At 40.7% G+C, this 13,630-nt stretch overlaps 1 protein-coding gene across 1 annotated transcript; it reads left to right on the top strand.

Moving 5' to 3' along the window:
* Positions 1–5,707: 5,707 nt before the first annotated feature.
* LOC104429331 (1-aminocyclopropane-1-carboxylate oxidase homolog 4-like) lies at positions 5,708–8,854 on the top strand. The gene is made up of 3 exons (XM_010042204.3): positions 5,708–6,208; positions 7,824–8,211; positions 8,350–8,854. The coding sequence occupies exons 1-3, from the start codon at positions 5,733–5,735 to the stop codon at positions 8,596–8,598; spliced, it is 1,113 nt and encodes a 370-aa protein (XP_010040506.3). The 5' UTR covers positions 5,708–5,732; the 3' UTR covers positions 8,599–8,854.
* The last annotated feature ends 4,776 nt before the right edge of the window (positions 8,855–13,630 follow it).

Below are 13,630 nucleotides of genomic sequence, written 5' to 3'. Positions count from 1 at the left end.
GGAGAGGGGAGAGACGAACTGCAGAGGACGAGCAAAGGAAAAGCACAGTCGAGTGAAGAGTGCAATCGAGCGAGAAGAGATTGTCACGAGGGAGAGAGCGACAGAAGGGTCAGAGCGATGGAAGAGAGGAGTGCATATGAGATCTAGGGTTTTTTTGTTTTCAAAATGGGCAACGGTGGGTTTTCAAGAAAGTTTTGAGGGTAGAATAGGCAACTTAATATTTTCAATAAATGAAGCCTTCAGCATTCCCAAGGGTAGGCTTTCACTTGAAAGCCCCTTGGGAATGGTTGCCAAACACCCCTATTTAGGGTGAAAGGGCTTTGGGGCTTGAATGGGCTTTCTAAATGCCCATCCAAACGCACTCTAAATATGTTTAAACTTACGTCCAGATTGTAAAGTTTATTTTAGTTTGAAGACACTCAAACTCTACTTTAGTCTGAATACCCTCAGACTTTACGTCTAGAACGAGACACAAGTTCAGAATGAAACAACGTTACATAACGTAACACAAGCCCCTAACATATAATGGCTAGTGATTTGATTTGGATTCTACATCAAGATAGATTTGATTGATTCAATCTAATTGATTGATGATTGGATATTGAAGATAAGAACTTTCCATATGAAGAAGCTCTACTTATGGAAACCAGAATTCTGTTTGTATGGGCGATCAGAATCAACTTGGGATTCTACTTCCATCACTCAACGGCTACCAAATCTTCTAGATATAGATCTATCCAATGGGTAGATTGGAAGATGATCCTTTAGATACTGTTCAACGGCTAGTTTGGAAGTGGAGGAGTATTTCAGAAGACCAAGGACCAATGAGCAAGTAAGAGACGTAGTGTAGAATTTATAATTCCAAAGTCTGAGCAAACTTCGATCATACACTTGTTTTTAGTGAGCTTAAATGTTTGTGATCGTGAGAGAAATACCAAAAGAGTGATTTAATGATATAGTGTGATCTATCATTGAGTGTTTGCACTCAAAGTTATAATCTCTTGTTGATTGCATAATTGAATCCATCTAGAAGGCTGTTAGCGTGGGAGAGTGGACATAGGCTTGATTTAAGCCGAACCACTATAAACTTTGTGTTCCTATTCTCTTCCCCAAACTCTTTTATTTTGTTCGTAGTTCTATTTAACTGCTAAAGTCTGAACTCTGTCTTAGTATGTTATTCTTCAGATTCAGTTTCAAAGTCCGATTCTTATTCAGACTTTACTTGAAATTTATTTTATTCCACATTTATTTGCTAAGGTTTATTTTAAACACCTATTCACTCCACTCTAGGTGTTCGTTCTAGCACTTTCAATAGTGCTTAAGCTAGTAGCCAATTTTTTAAGCAATTAATTCGCCCTAGTGAAGTCGATGCTCTATCGAAGAGGCGGTAGCAATTCTGAAATTGAAACAGACCATCGTAACGCTGTAGTTTTTCTATAATTTTCTATAAATTTGGAAAAACATATAAAGATGTTGTAGAATTGGCAGGAGCAATAATAATTGATAATTGAACAGTTGATATATAGTTGAACGACTAATCATCATCGAAACGACGCCTTAAAAACCTCTGTGATTTCCCCAATTTCTTTATTAAAAAAAAAATTAACATCGTGTAATCGAGATGCATTGACTCGTAAGTTTGTCTCTCATTTTTACGTTGATTTTTCCATCACTTTCTTTATTCTCTCCCATCGCCTCTTCGTCCTTCCTCTGATCTTTTTTTGCAGCATGACACTCGCATCGGTCAAACTAGAAACTCGGAGTCGATCCATGGGCGTCACCAACACCAGCCGAGCCCAAGAGGTCAAGCAATTTGACGAATCCAAGCTCGGAGTCAAAGGCCTCGTTGACTCCGGTGTCACCTCCATCCCTCATTTCTTCATCCACCCACCCGAGACCCTCTCCTTCCTCAAGCCAGCCCGGCCCAGGTCCGACTCGATCCCCACCATCATCCTCTCCGGCTGCCACCCTCTGTAGTCGAAGAAGTGAGGCACGCAACTTGTGGGCTTGGCTTCTTCCGGGTGGTCAACCAAGGCGTGCCGGCAAAGGTCCCAAACCAATCAATCTCGGCGGTGAAGGCCTTCCACGACAGTTGGCGCAAGCGCAGGTGAGGATCTACTGGAGGGAGATGGAGACCCGGTCATGTTCTTCTCTAACCTCGACTTGGGGTAAGTTTGGAAAGGCTTTTAGGGAAAGTTTTTGGGAAAATACAAATTGTGTTTGGTAAATTGTATTGCAAAAGTCGATTGTGAAGTACTTTTGAATAAAATAGTATTTGGAGAAATTATATTTGCAAAAGACTTTTGTTATTTAAAAAGAAAAAGAAGAAGAAGAGTTGACCGGCCAAGGGCAAGCCGTCCCATTCAACAAAGAAGAAGGACATGAATAGTTATCGAGAGCAAAATCGGAAAAATAAAAAGTTAGCAAGGATAATTTCTGAAGAATTTTTTTACTACCCCAAGGCTTAGTATGGTAAGAAAGCCAAAGGTAGCCCCCTAAGATGCCTTAAGCTTTTAGCCTTCTCAAAGCTTATATTTGGGAAATGGAGTTTAAGAAAAAAAATTGTCTAACACTCTCTATTTGGCCCAAGGAGTTTTGGACCCTCAAGGGACTCTAGGAAAGCTTTTCTCAAATGCACCCTTTGTTCCACTCCAAAGCGGCTAATTTGAGGTAATCAACGAATCCACTTCAATTAGTTTCATTCTAATTCATGAATTTGATAAAAATTAGAATTTTGGACAAGCTTGATTACCATTTGAGATCAGGTTGAGTCAAGTTTAGATTTTTGTAGAAAATTAGTAAAGGACACGAAATGATATATCATATATTGAGAAATTATACAGCTGGATCGCATAAAATCAGGGATGCATATTGTGACGACCTAGACCCGGGACAGTATGGAGGGACGGACTAAGATCGCCTCGGCAATATACGGGTGAGGCTAAGGGCATTTCTCCCATCCCACATCGCTTAGTGGGGGAGTCTTGGGAGCCTTTATAAGGCTTGGGTCCCTTAATATGTATGACACGTTTTAAAACCGTGAGGGAAAAGACCGTGGCTGGGATGACGGTTTGTCCGCGCCAGGATGGGTGATCGAAAGTGGACAATATCACACAGTGGGGCCCGGGTCCTTACAAATGGTATCAAAGCCGACTCTCGTAGCGTGTGGGGCCACAGCGAGGGCGCTGTGCCTTAAGGGGGGAGAATATGACGACCTAGACCCGGGACAGTATGAAGGGACGGACTAAGATCGCCTCAGCAGTACGCGGGCGAGGCTAAGGGCATCTCTCCTGTCCCATATCGCTTAGTGGGGAGTCTTGGGAGCCTTTATAAGGCTTGGGTCCCTTAATATGTGTGACGCATTTTAAAACCGTAAGGGAAAAGATCGTGGCTGGGATGGCGGTTCGTCCGCGCCTAGGCGTGTGACCCAAAGCGAACAATATCACACAGTGGGGCCTGGGTCCTTACACATACTTGTTTTAGTTTCTCACGGGCACAAAAGAAAGAATTCATTTGAAAAGAAAGAATTGGGCAAGCAAAAAGAATTTGTTCAAGCAATGCTCCAGGTAAACTCCTGTTGAGGACTAGGAGTGTCTCTAAAGCACATGAGTCAGTTCAAAAGTTACATTCTTCAATGAAATAGAGATCCATTCACGTGATTTCGGTTTTTCCCAGATCTTGTCCAACGACGAGTATATAAACATGGACCACCGGATGTTGGCCAACCATAACCAAGAGCCACGTGTGTCGGTAGCAGTTTTTTGCAACCTAAGCAATCGCGAGAATGAGTTCAGACCGTTTCCAGACCTCGTGTCCTCAAATAAACCCGCTGCTTTCTGGCAGTTCAACCTCAACAAGTACATGTGGAGATTCTTCACCACGGAATTGGACAGGAAGAATTTGATAAATTACTTCAGGGCATGATCGAGAGATGCATAGCCCTAAAAATACTTCCTTGAGGCACTTAAGGAAACACTAGATTCTTCCCTAAGTTCTACGAATCGTTAAAACATATGGACTATTTATATTCTATTATATTCCGTGCTCTTATTCATATCAACTTATTTCAAATATAACTTTCTTGAATGCACTCTAGAAAAGCTTTTCTTTTTTCTGTTATGTCTTAATCACTTACGGATACATAACATCATAACACCTTTTCCGTCTCATGGTAACCCTAGTATGATAATCCTCTAGAAAATTATGTGTCACTATTAAATAAGTCTCATCTCTTCTCCCATATTAATTACCGTATTGTTAGCGTTCCTCACTATTAAAAAATATGCATATAGACAAGCTCGTAGAAAGTGCCGATTGGCTAGCTAGTTTCAATGGAGAATAGAGGATATTAATGAGCGATCTCGGATAGAATCTAAGAACTCTTTAGAAAAGAAAAGGAAAATTATCGAAAATATGTGTTGAGTTTTTATCTAAACATCTACTTGTTACAGAGTCAGGAGGGGTGAGCAAGGTCTTCTCCATCGCCCCTTGTAACTCCGTATAATTGACACCCCCCCACCAAAAAAACCTAGTTTTATTTGTGGTTGGGAAATGCACACTTTGTCCCCCATCAATGGGTCAGCAACCCGCTGGCCTTGTGAAGAAAAAAAGAAAAATGTTTTTTTTTTTTAAAGTCCATATTAGCATTGATTATGCCACATAGGGCAGCAAGCATTGATTGAACTGTTACGTCAACAATTTATGGTCAAAATTATTCGTAAAGACTATATTGGCAATTTGTTAAAAATTTTAGATCTAAATTAGCAAATCGTCAAAAGGTATAAAAATAAATTGAAATAACTGAAAGGTTTAAGACTAAACTAATTATCATATGATAGATTTATGACATTCTAGACAATCTTGCCAACTTAAATATATGTATCTGAAAAGTAGCAAACGGATTATGATGTTTACATAAAATTTCCCACCCTAAAAAATTATCATTAAAATTTAGATAAAGCCAGCATTAATTGAACATTTTAATGAAAAAATTCATGATGAAAATAAATTTTAAAACTTTACATAGTAGTAAGACACTAGAAAAAAAATTCTCTTATCCAAATATTTATTATTACTCGGCCTAAGGGTCATCCCTAATTTGCGCGTGGGCCATTCTTATATGAGCGCCAAAATTCTGAGATTGCTAGTTAGGGTGGTTCCAATGAACCGTCCTTTTCAATTCAGATGAATCTCAATAATTCATGTACGGGTATAGTCACGAGGCACTCTTGAGTAGGCCTAAATATAGGGATACCCTTGAACAGTAACTCCCGCCAGTATGAAAACACAAAAAAATAAAATAAAATTGTAGGCGGTCAAATTGGAGCCTACACTATAATATAAGGTTCACCTTGTATTTTTCCGTTTTTTCAAACTCAATAATTACATGATCATGACATGTAATATTTGACCAAATGAGGTTATGACTAGGTGTCATGAGGGACCATGCTTTTTATTACATTATTTAAATACCAAATTAGATTATCAATTGACAACTTAAATTTTTAAATTTCGAAAGTCTTAATGTTGAGTTTAAATCAAGCCCTCATCTAACAAGCATCTTAACTAAAGACAAGACATGAGCGAACCAACTCACCTTTTTCCACGCAACAACTTCTATCACGTACCCAATCTTTTGAATGCAATGGTCCCCCCTCTCTCCCCTTAAAATCAACCCCCTTACCCCCTCCTACAAAACACACGCCCACCAAGGCAAAGTTTACGAGAAGAATATGACAGGAACCATGATCGGAGTCACCAACGCCAATGAACAACAAGCCCTCGACAGAGCCCAAGAGGTCCGACAATTTGAAGACTCCAACCTTGGAGTCAAAGGCCTCCTTGACTCGGGCCTCTCCACCCTCCCTCCCATGTTCATCCACCCGCCCGACCTTCTATCCAGCCTCAAGCCTGTTGTTGGGCTCAAGACCGATTCAATCCCCATCATTGATCTCTCCGGCTCCAACTCCGACCGACGACCCTCAGTCATCGAGGAAGTTGCACGTGCTGCTCGTGAGTTTGGCTTCTTCCAGATAGTCAATCATGGCGTGCCCACGGAGGTCCTGGGTCAAACGATCGCGGCAGTGAAAGCGTTCCATGAGCAGCCAGCGGAGGTGAAGGCTAGGATCTATCGAAGGGAATCTGAGACCGGGGTCGCCTTCTTCGCCTCCAGCGTGGACTTGCTTCACTCCAACGTGGCTTGCTGGAGGTAATGTGAATGTCAATTTCTATGTTGGGTCGACAAGACAGGAACATTAGTGACTCGAAATTAAGAAAATTACCAAAAAAGGTCTTAAATATGTTGCATGGGAGGCTAATTCAATTTTAAACATTTTTGACAGTTTGCAATATAATCATTCAAGCTAATTTTGGCAAGAAATTATTAAAGTGGACATCGTTTGTTTTATGCGACACACCTGACACTAATATTCGTAATTTTTGTATTTTTTTAACTTCTTTTTTTTTAATTTTTTTTTTACGTCGGCCATGCCATGTAAAATTGCTTACATCCATGGCAACGAAGTTCTATCAAAATTTTATATTATCAAATGGTTAAAAGATTTCAAATTAAATTAATCAAATTGAAATAGCAAAAAAGCCACCAAAAATTCCAAATTTTACTCATTGTGACAAATATACCTCAAACTTTTTTTGTGAGATAAAATACCCCAAACTTTACCAATTGTGACACATTTAACCCAAACTTTTTTGACACAAAAGTCCCAAATTTATACATGCATGACACATTTACCCCAAACTATAAGGTATTTTCGTTTTTTACTTTTTAAATTTTTTTTCTCTTTATTTTTCTGCTTTCTTCTCCTTTCTTCCCTCCGCTGGCATGGTGGAGAGAAGCCGGACTCAGGCGAGGATCCTTAGGTCGGGCGAGGATATCCCTCACTAGATTCGGCAAGGGCAACCCTCGCCTCACCCAAGCGAGGGCTGCCCGAGCTAATGCCAAAGAGGCACTCACCGGATTTGGCCCAAGCGAGGACCACCCTCACCCGCCCAAGTGAGGGTGACCCTTGCCCGATGCCAGTGAGAGCGGTCCTCGCCTGAGTCCAGCTTCCCTCCACTAGCCACGGCGAAGGGAAGAAAGAAGAAGAAAGAGGAAAAAAAAATTAAAAAAAAAAAAAAAAAAAACGAAAAATGCCCTTCAACCATGGAGTTGGGGTAAATGTGTTACAGTTGATAAAGTTTGGGATTTTTTGTGTCACAAAAAAATTTAGGGTAAATTTATCATATTTGGTAAAGTTTGGGGTTTTTTGTGGCATTTTCCCATTAAAATATTTAGAACCGAATTGATTTTTGTACAATATATATATATATATATATATATGACTTTTTCAGTAATTATCATCTTGAATTGATGTGAATATTAAATTGTCCTTTTGTATAATCGAAATTTTCATTGTCCCAAAAGAAGTTTCATACACACACATATTTGCAAATTATATGAATTTATCAGTGACAATACAATGAATGGGACGAAGTACTAATGCGCACCAATTTATCAGTGACAATACAATGACGGGGCACAGAGTATTAACGTGCACGAATTTATTTGGTCTTTTTCTTAACCATAAACATCTTAAACATTTACACTATATAAATTAGGACACTTGAGTTCATATAATTTTCATACTTTTTAAAAATCTATATAATATATTAAATTTGAACAAGCGAGAAGAAATGTTCCTCGGTGATCTACAAGAAGCACAAACAATGTGCAAAAAGCAAATAGAAAGAGTGTTTGCGTTTTTTTCTTAATTAAGGTGAAGAATAAGAAGAAATTAGTTCAGTGCACGAAGTAAATATTACAGGGATTCGCTCCGGATAAGGTCGGGTCCTGTACTCCCAGACGAGGAAGAAATACCGGAGGTGTGCAGAAATGAGGTGATGGAGTGGAATCAACAGACCCAACACCTCGGAGTCCTCCTGATGGGTCTGTTGAGCGAGGGGTTAGGATTGAGTCCGAGCAAGCTCCAGGACATGACGTGCGTGGAGAAGCGAAACATGTTGGGGCATTACTATCCTTACTGTCCCCAGCCTGATCTGACTGTTGGCCTGAAGCCCCACACCGACAAGGGGGTGATCACGGTGCTCCTGCAAGACCAGGTTGGCGGGTTGCAGGTGAAGCATGGCGAGGCGTGGCTGGATGTGACGCCCTCTCCAGGTGTTCTCATTGTGAACATCGGCGACCTTCTCCAGGTAATATTCCATTCACGCAAGTTTCAAAGCACCGGTCGAATTAAACGTTGCATCTTGCAAACTGAGTGGCCTAACAATCACCTCCCTCCTATAAAAAGACATAGAGATCTCTATTTACATAAATTTGGATTCACCCAGATCATGTCCAATGACGAGTACAAAAGTGTGGAGCACCGAGTGTTGGCCAATCCAGGCCCTGAACCACGCCTGTCGGTAGCGGTTTTCTACTATCCGCTTGAATGCGAAAACCAGATCGGACCGATCCCAGAGCTCGTGTCACCAGAGAAACCTGCTGCTTTTCGACAATTCAAGCTTGGCGAGTACCTGAAGAGATTCCAAACTGAGGTGCTGGATGGGAAAACTTTGAAAAATCACTTCAAGACATGATATAAGAGGCATCTAGGCTAATATAGATGGTGCAAGAATAAGATGCTTCCTTATTTTTAATAAGAAGCAATCGCTTATTAAGTTGTAAGTTCGGTTTGGATTCGCTAGAATTCCAAGCCATTGTCCTAGTTCAAGGACGCTGTGTGCCTATATTTAAGAACGAGTCATCTCGTTTCCTCCACAATAAGTCGGTATGTCTGGTAACAGGAACATATACTACTTCCTCATCCTATTTTAACTGCACTTCTCATCGAAATTGTCTGTCCTATAACTCTCTTACTTGGAGTACATCAATTTCATTTTGGAGATAATCAGATTTTTAATTTGAAATTGGATGATCTAAGACTTATCTTTATGTTAAGTACAAATGGATTCATACTTAATGTGAAAACTTACCACGAGATCCCTTTCCCGTCATGAAAAAAATAACGAAGATTTACTTCTTTTTGAGTTTTGATATTGTCGTGATTTTGGAGTTTATGATAGATATGAGGAGAAATTTCTCATATCAATATTATGAGTCCGTGTTGGAAATATACTCCACATTGAACTAGAACAATGTGAGATATAAATGAGTATGAGTTAATCCATTAGGACAAAATCAACGAAGAAGTCTATTTCAGTTTAAATAGCTAGTGGATGGGATGTGAGGTAATATAACGTGTAATATATTTTATAAATGTACATATGTACATATATATAAGGGCCGGTGATGAAGAATCTAACTAGATGATAATTTGTATACTGTCCCCCGTCTAGAAATATACATCATGATCCGAAGTTATCTACAACGATACTAATTTTGGGCCAAAGCTCTACAACGAATGCTAAATAGAATTTTAAAAAAACAGAAAAAAAAATACTGGATTTTAGCTTCCAAAAGTTTAATAATAGGAAACGGACAAAAATGTCGAGATAATCACATAATTTCAAAATGCAGTAGGTGAGGAAGCTAAGTTGAAATTTAGTCTTTTTAGATTGGATTGGATAGGATAAGCTTGTCTGAGAGTAGTTGATCAGAGCACCGTTTAATTATTTCTTTGAAGTCTATTATATACACTTAAACCAAGAAATTGAGAAAATGTCCACTCCAAAGCTAGTCAAGTCACACTTAATTGCATTTTCATCTTTGTCATATGACAAGATACATGACATAGTTTGGTCACGTTACATATTTTTAACCATGTGTAATCTCTAAACTCCACATAAAAAAGAGTATATATAGATTTTTCTTTTCGGAACTAAAAGAGTATAAGACACTTCACTTTTTAAATCTATGGTTGCCATATATGGCGAGACGCACGGCATAGTTTTGCCTCGTGACCCAACCACTAAGTTTTTAGTTTATTCATTTATCATTTTAAATTTCTTGTCTTTTGTTGATGTTAAATTCCAAAAAATGAACAAAGAAAGAGCATCTCCGATTAAGTTTATTTATATCGTTCCAACACACGAATTCGGCATCCGGCCTCACCTCCATCCCTCCCCTCTTCATCCACCCGCCCAAGACCCTCTCCAGCCTCAGGCCCGCCCACCCCAGGCCCATTTCGATCCGTTCAATCCCCATCATCGACCTCTCCGGCTACGACTCCGGCCAGCAGCCCTCCGTCGTTGAAGAAGTGGGGCATAAGGCTCGCGAGCTTGGCTTCTTCCAGGTAGTCAACCACGGTGTGCCAGGTAGTCAACCACGGTGTGCCAATGGAGGTCATGGACCACAGGCCCATTTCGATCCGTTCAATCCCCATCATCGACCTCTCCGGCTACGACTCCGGCCAGCAGCCCTCCGTCGTTGAAGAAGTGGGGCATAAGGCTCGCGAGCTTGGCTTCTTCCAGGTAGTCAACCACGGTGTACCAATGGAGGTCATGGACCACATGATCACAGCAGCGAAGGCCTTCGATGAGCAGCCGATGGAGGCAAAGGCGAGGATCTACTGGAGAGGGATGGAGAACGGGGTCACATTCTTCTCCAACGTCGACTTGTTCCCCTCCAAAGCAGCTAGCTGGGGGTAATCAACACGAAACGATGTAATATATATGACTAAAGGAAGATATGACACATCCTAATGTGACAAGTATGATATTGAGAAATTATACGACTGGATTGCATGAAGTAAGAGAACTAATTTTTATCCTTACTATCAAAATTTTAAATAAATGAATAAATAAAACTAGGAAAGACTAACGAAGAGTTTTGAGGAAAGATAAGAGATGAAGGGGCACTGAGGTTAGAATTTATGGTAAAAAGATTGTTGTTTTGGTTTTTAACTTATAAAACCGGTTCCAAAATAGGGCGATCCAATTTGATTCCTTGAAACCTATTCGGTCACAATTGGTTCCAAAAATTGGGAACCTATTCCCTGACCTATTTTTCGGGTAGTACAAGTTAGACAAAATAATTCATATGCGGAAGCCAGGATCGTTTATAGACAAACCTCCAGCCATTGTTCTTGCTCTCGTTCGTATGAAAAACCTGAAGATACAAAGAAAAATTGGGCACACACTACTAACCCAATTCACTCTCGTACTAATGGTGTATGCCGAATGAGAGAGTTTGAGTTAGACCTTGTAGTTATCCGTTAGAATGAACGATCGTTCCTTTATAAACCGTCTACCATTAAGGCGGTTACCAAATGGGCGGTTGTCACGAAAAGGTACGTAAGTGGAAAAACTGTATATTGAATAACCGTCACTTTAAAGAGAAAATGAGAGTCTAGAAATGTGGGATCACAAAAATAAATAACATTCCCCCACTTGATCTGTGACATCCTAAAATTCGACCCCATTTCGATAAAGTGAAATGGCCATTTCGTTGACGTGCCTATGGTCCTTTTTCTCTGAGCTAATCACTCACAAGTTAACTAACCTATTGAGTGAAGCCGTTAAGGGATGTATCTGCAATAAAATCCCTAAAAGCTACCTAATTAGTTGGATTGGGCTAAAATCATGTCCGATCGATTCTAACCATGAAATTTAAATTGGTTTCGAGAATCGAATATTTGAGCGTGTCACAATTCATTTTTAGGACCGTCTCATCATCTGGCAATTTATTGACGAATCCGAAATTTCAAGAAAGAAATTATCGGAGGAAAAATTGAAGACTAAAAGAAAATAGAAAGGGAAAGAGAAAAGAAAAATAAGAAAAATATTATTATTATTATTTATTTTCCCTCTCTCCCTTTTCTCTCTCTCTTCTCTCTCCTCTCCCCTCCCCCTTCGTGTGGACGCCCCCCACCCACCGATTGCCCTCTCCTCTTAGCTATCTCCCTCTTTGTTTTTAATTTCTTTGACTAGTCAAACCCCATCTATTCTCTCTCTTATCTTCTCTCTCTCTCCTCTCCCCTTCTCTCTCGACACTCTCTATGCCCGTGCAAACTAGCGAATAGAACCAAGAAGACGGAAGCAGAAATAGAGACAACCGTCGCCGAGGGAAGACAATCGGAGAAGCTCACCGTCGCCGCCTGTGCTCCGCCACTCGCTCATCGCCCGCCTTCGCTTCTCCCTCACGCCCCTCAGCCGTCACCGCCCTTCTTCTTCTCCTTTCTGTTTGTGCGAAGTAGAAGTCGAACCGAAGGCAGCAGAAACGGAGAAGCTCGCCTGAAGATCGGAGCTGCCGTCGCCGTTGCAGCCACGCTGGGCCGCCGTCTGCTCTGCCCGCGCGACGCCGCGCGTTCAGCCGCCCGCCCCTCGTGCCCAAGAGTCCTCCCCCGTGCGAATTCGCCTCTGCCCAGCCTTGTTCCGCCCTTGTCCGGCCACCTCTGGCTGCCGTTCAACCCCGCCGGACCTCCATCGGCCTTCCCCCGCGCCTTGCCACCTTTGTGGAAGTGGTTTGTGGTTGTTTTGTGTCTTTTTTTAGCCCGGACAGCCACCTCTTCGAGTGGGTTTCTAGGCCCCTTCGGGCTCTCTTTGGGTCGTTTCCGGGCCCCGAACCAGAGCCATGCTTTGGGAAGTATTGTTCCTTGCGTCACCCTTGTCGGATTGATTCGATTTGCACGCAATTCCAGTGAGTAATCTCACTAATCCCTAATTAGTTTACTAATTATTCTTAGGGGTTGGTTAGGTTTAATTATATGCAATTAGATGGTTAGATTATAATAGATTAGTGATTATTAGATAATTGTAATGCAAATTAGACAAATTGAATGTGTATTTAGCAAGTAGACATGGTCTACTATTTATTGAGGGTAGCTTGGGATTTTTCCGACCCTTTATCGGGCTTCAATTTGACAATTCGGGCCTAAGTGGAATTTTTGGTATTTAAATATTATTTTTCGGAATTAAATTAATTATTTATTTATTTTCCGAAAATTCAACTAGGATGGCCAGTGACCGGAATATTATGCTGATGATTGTGGTGAAGTCCGTTTATTTAATCGGGCTTTATTTTGAGCTAAATTGAGTTTTTAATATTTATTAATTAATTTCGAAATTAATTAATTATTTATTTATTTTTCGGAAATTAAGATTGAGATGGCCGACGACCGAAATTTCATGCCGATCGTCGTGGTGTAGTCCGTTTATTTAATTGAGCTTCAATTTGTATGGAATTGATTTAAATTGTGAATTTTTGAATATGTTCATATTGAATTGATTTGATTATTTGATTGAGAATTAATTGGGTATCGACAGTGGATTGGCAAACTGTAGAGAAAGGAGTTGTCTCATAATGGAATCGTAGTAGAAAGTAAATCACCTGGAGAATGGTACGTGGCTCGGTGATTAAGTATTGGCATCTAAAAATGGCACGTGGCTCGGTGGTTTGATGCGTCACTTTGGCGAACTAGTGCCTTAGAGAATGCACATGGGCCCGACATTTTGGAATAAATCTAAAAGGACACATGGCTCGGTGATCTGATGCGTCACTTTGGTGAACAAGTGCCTTAGAGAATGCATGTGGGTCTAGTTTTCGAGAATGACATCTAAAAGGGCACATGGCTCGGTGACTTGATGTACCACCTTGGCGAAGAGGTCACCTTAGAGAATGCACGTGGGCCCAAGGTTTGAGGCACGTGGCTCAGAGACTTGGGATATTGTC

This window comes from Eucalyptus grandis, chromosome 2 (assembly GCF_016545825.1).
Source record: "Eucalyptus grandis isolate ANBG69807.140 chromosome 2, ASM1654582v1, whole genome shotgun sequence".
In the NCBI taxonomy this organism is placed as follows: Eukaryota; Viridiplantae; Streptophyta; class Magnoliopsida; order Myrtales; family Myrtaceae; genus Eucalyptus; species Eucalyptus grandis.
This window is presented reverse-complemented; position numbering and strand designations above follow the sequence as displayed.

Bases quoted from the DNA above. Each gene is read 5' to 3' on its own strand.
- LOC104429331 (XM_010042204.3), top strand. From the start codon at position 5,733: ATGACAGGAACCATGATCGGAGTCACCAACGCCAATGAACAACAAGCC. The intron at 6,209-7,823 runs GTAATGTGAATG...TAAATATTACAG, and splicing joins TCCAACGTGGCTTGCTGGAG to GGATTCGCTCCGGATAAGGT. The intron at 8,212-8,349 runs GTAATATTCCAT...GGATTCACCCAG, and splicing joins ACATCGGCGACCTTCTCCAG to ATCATGTCCAATGACGAGTA.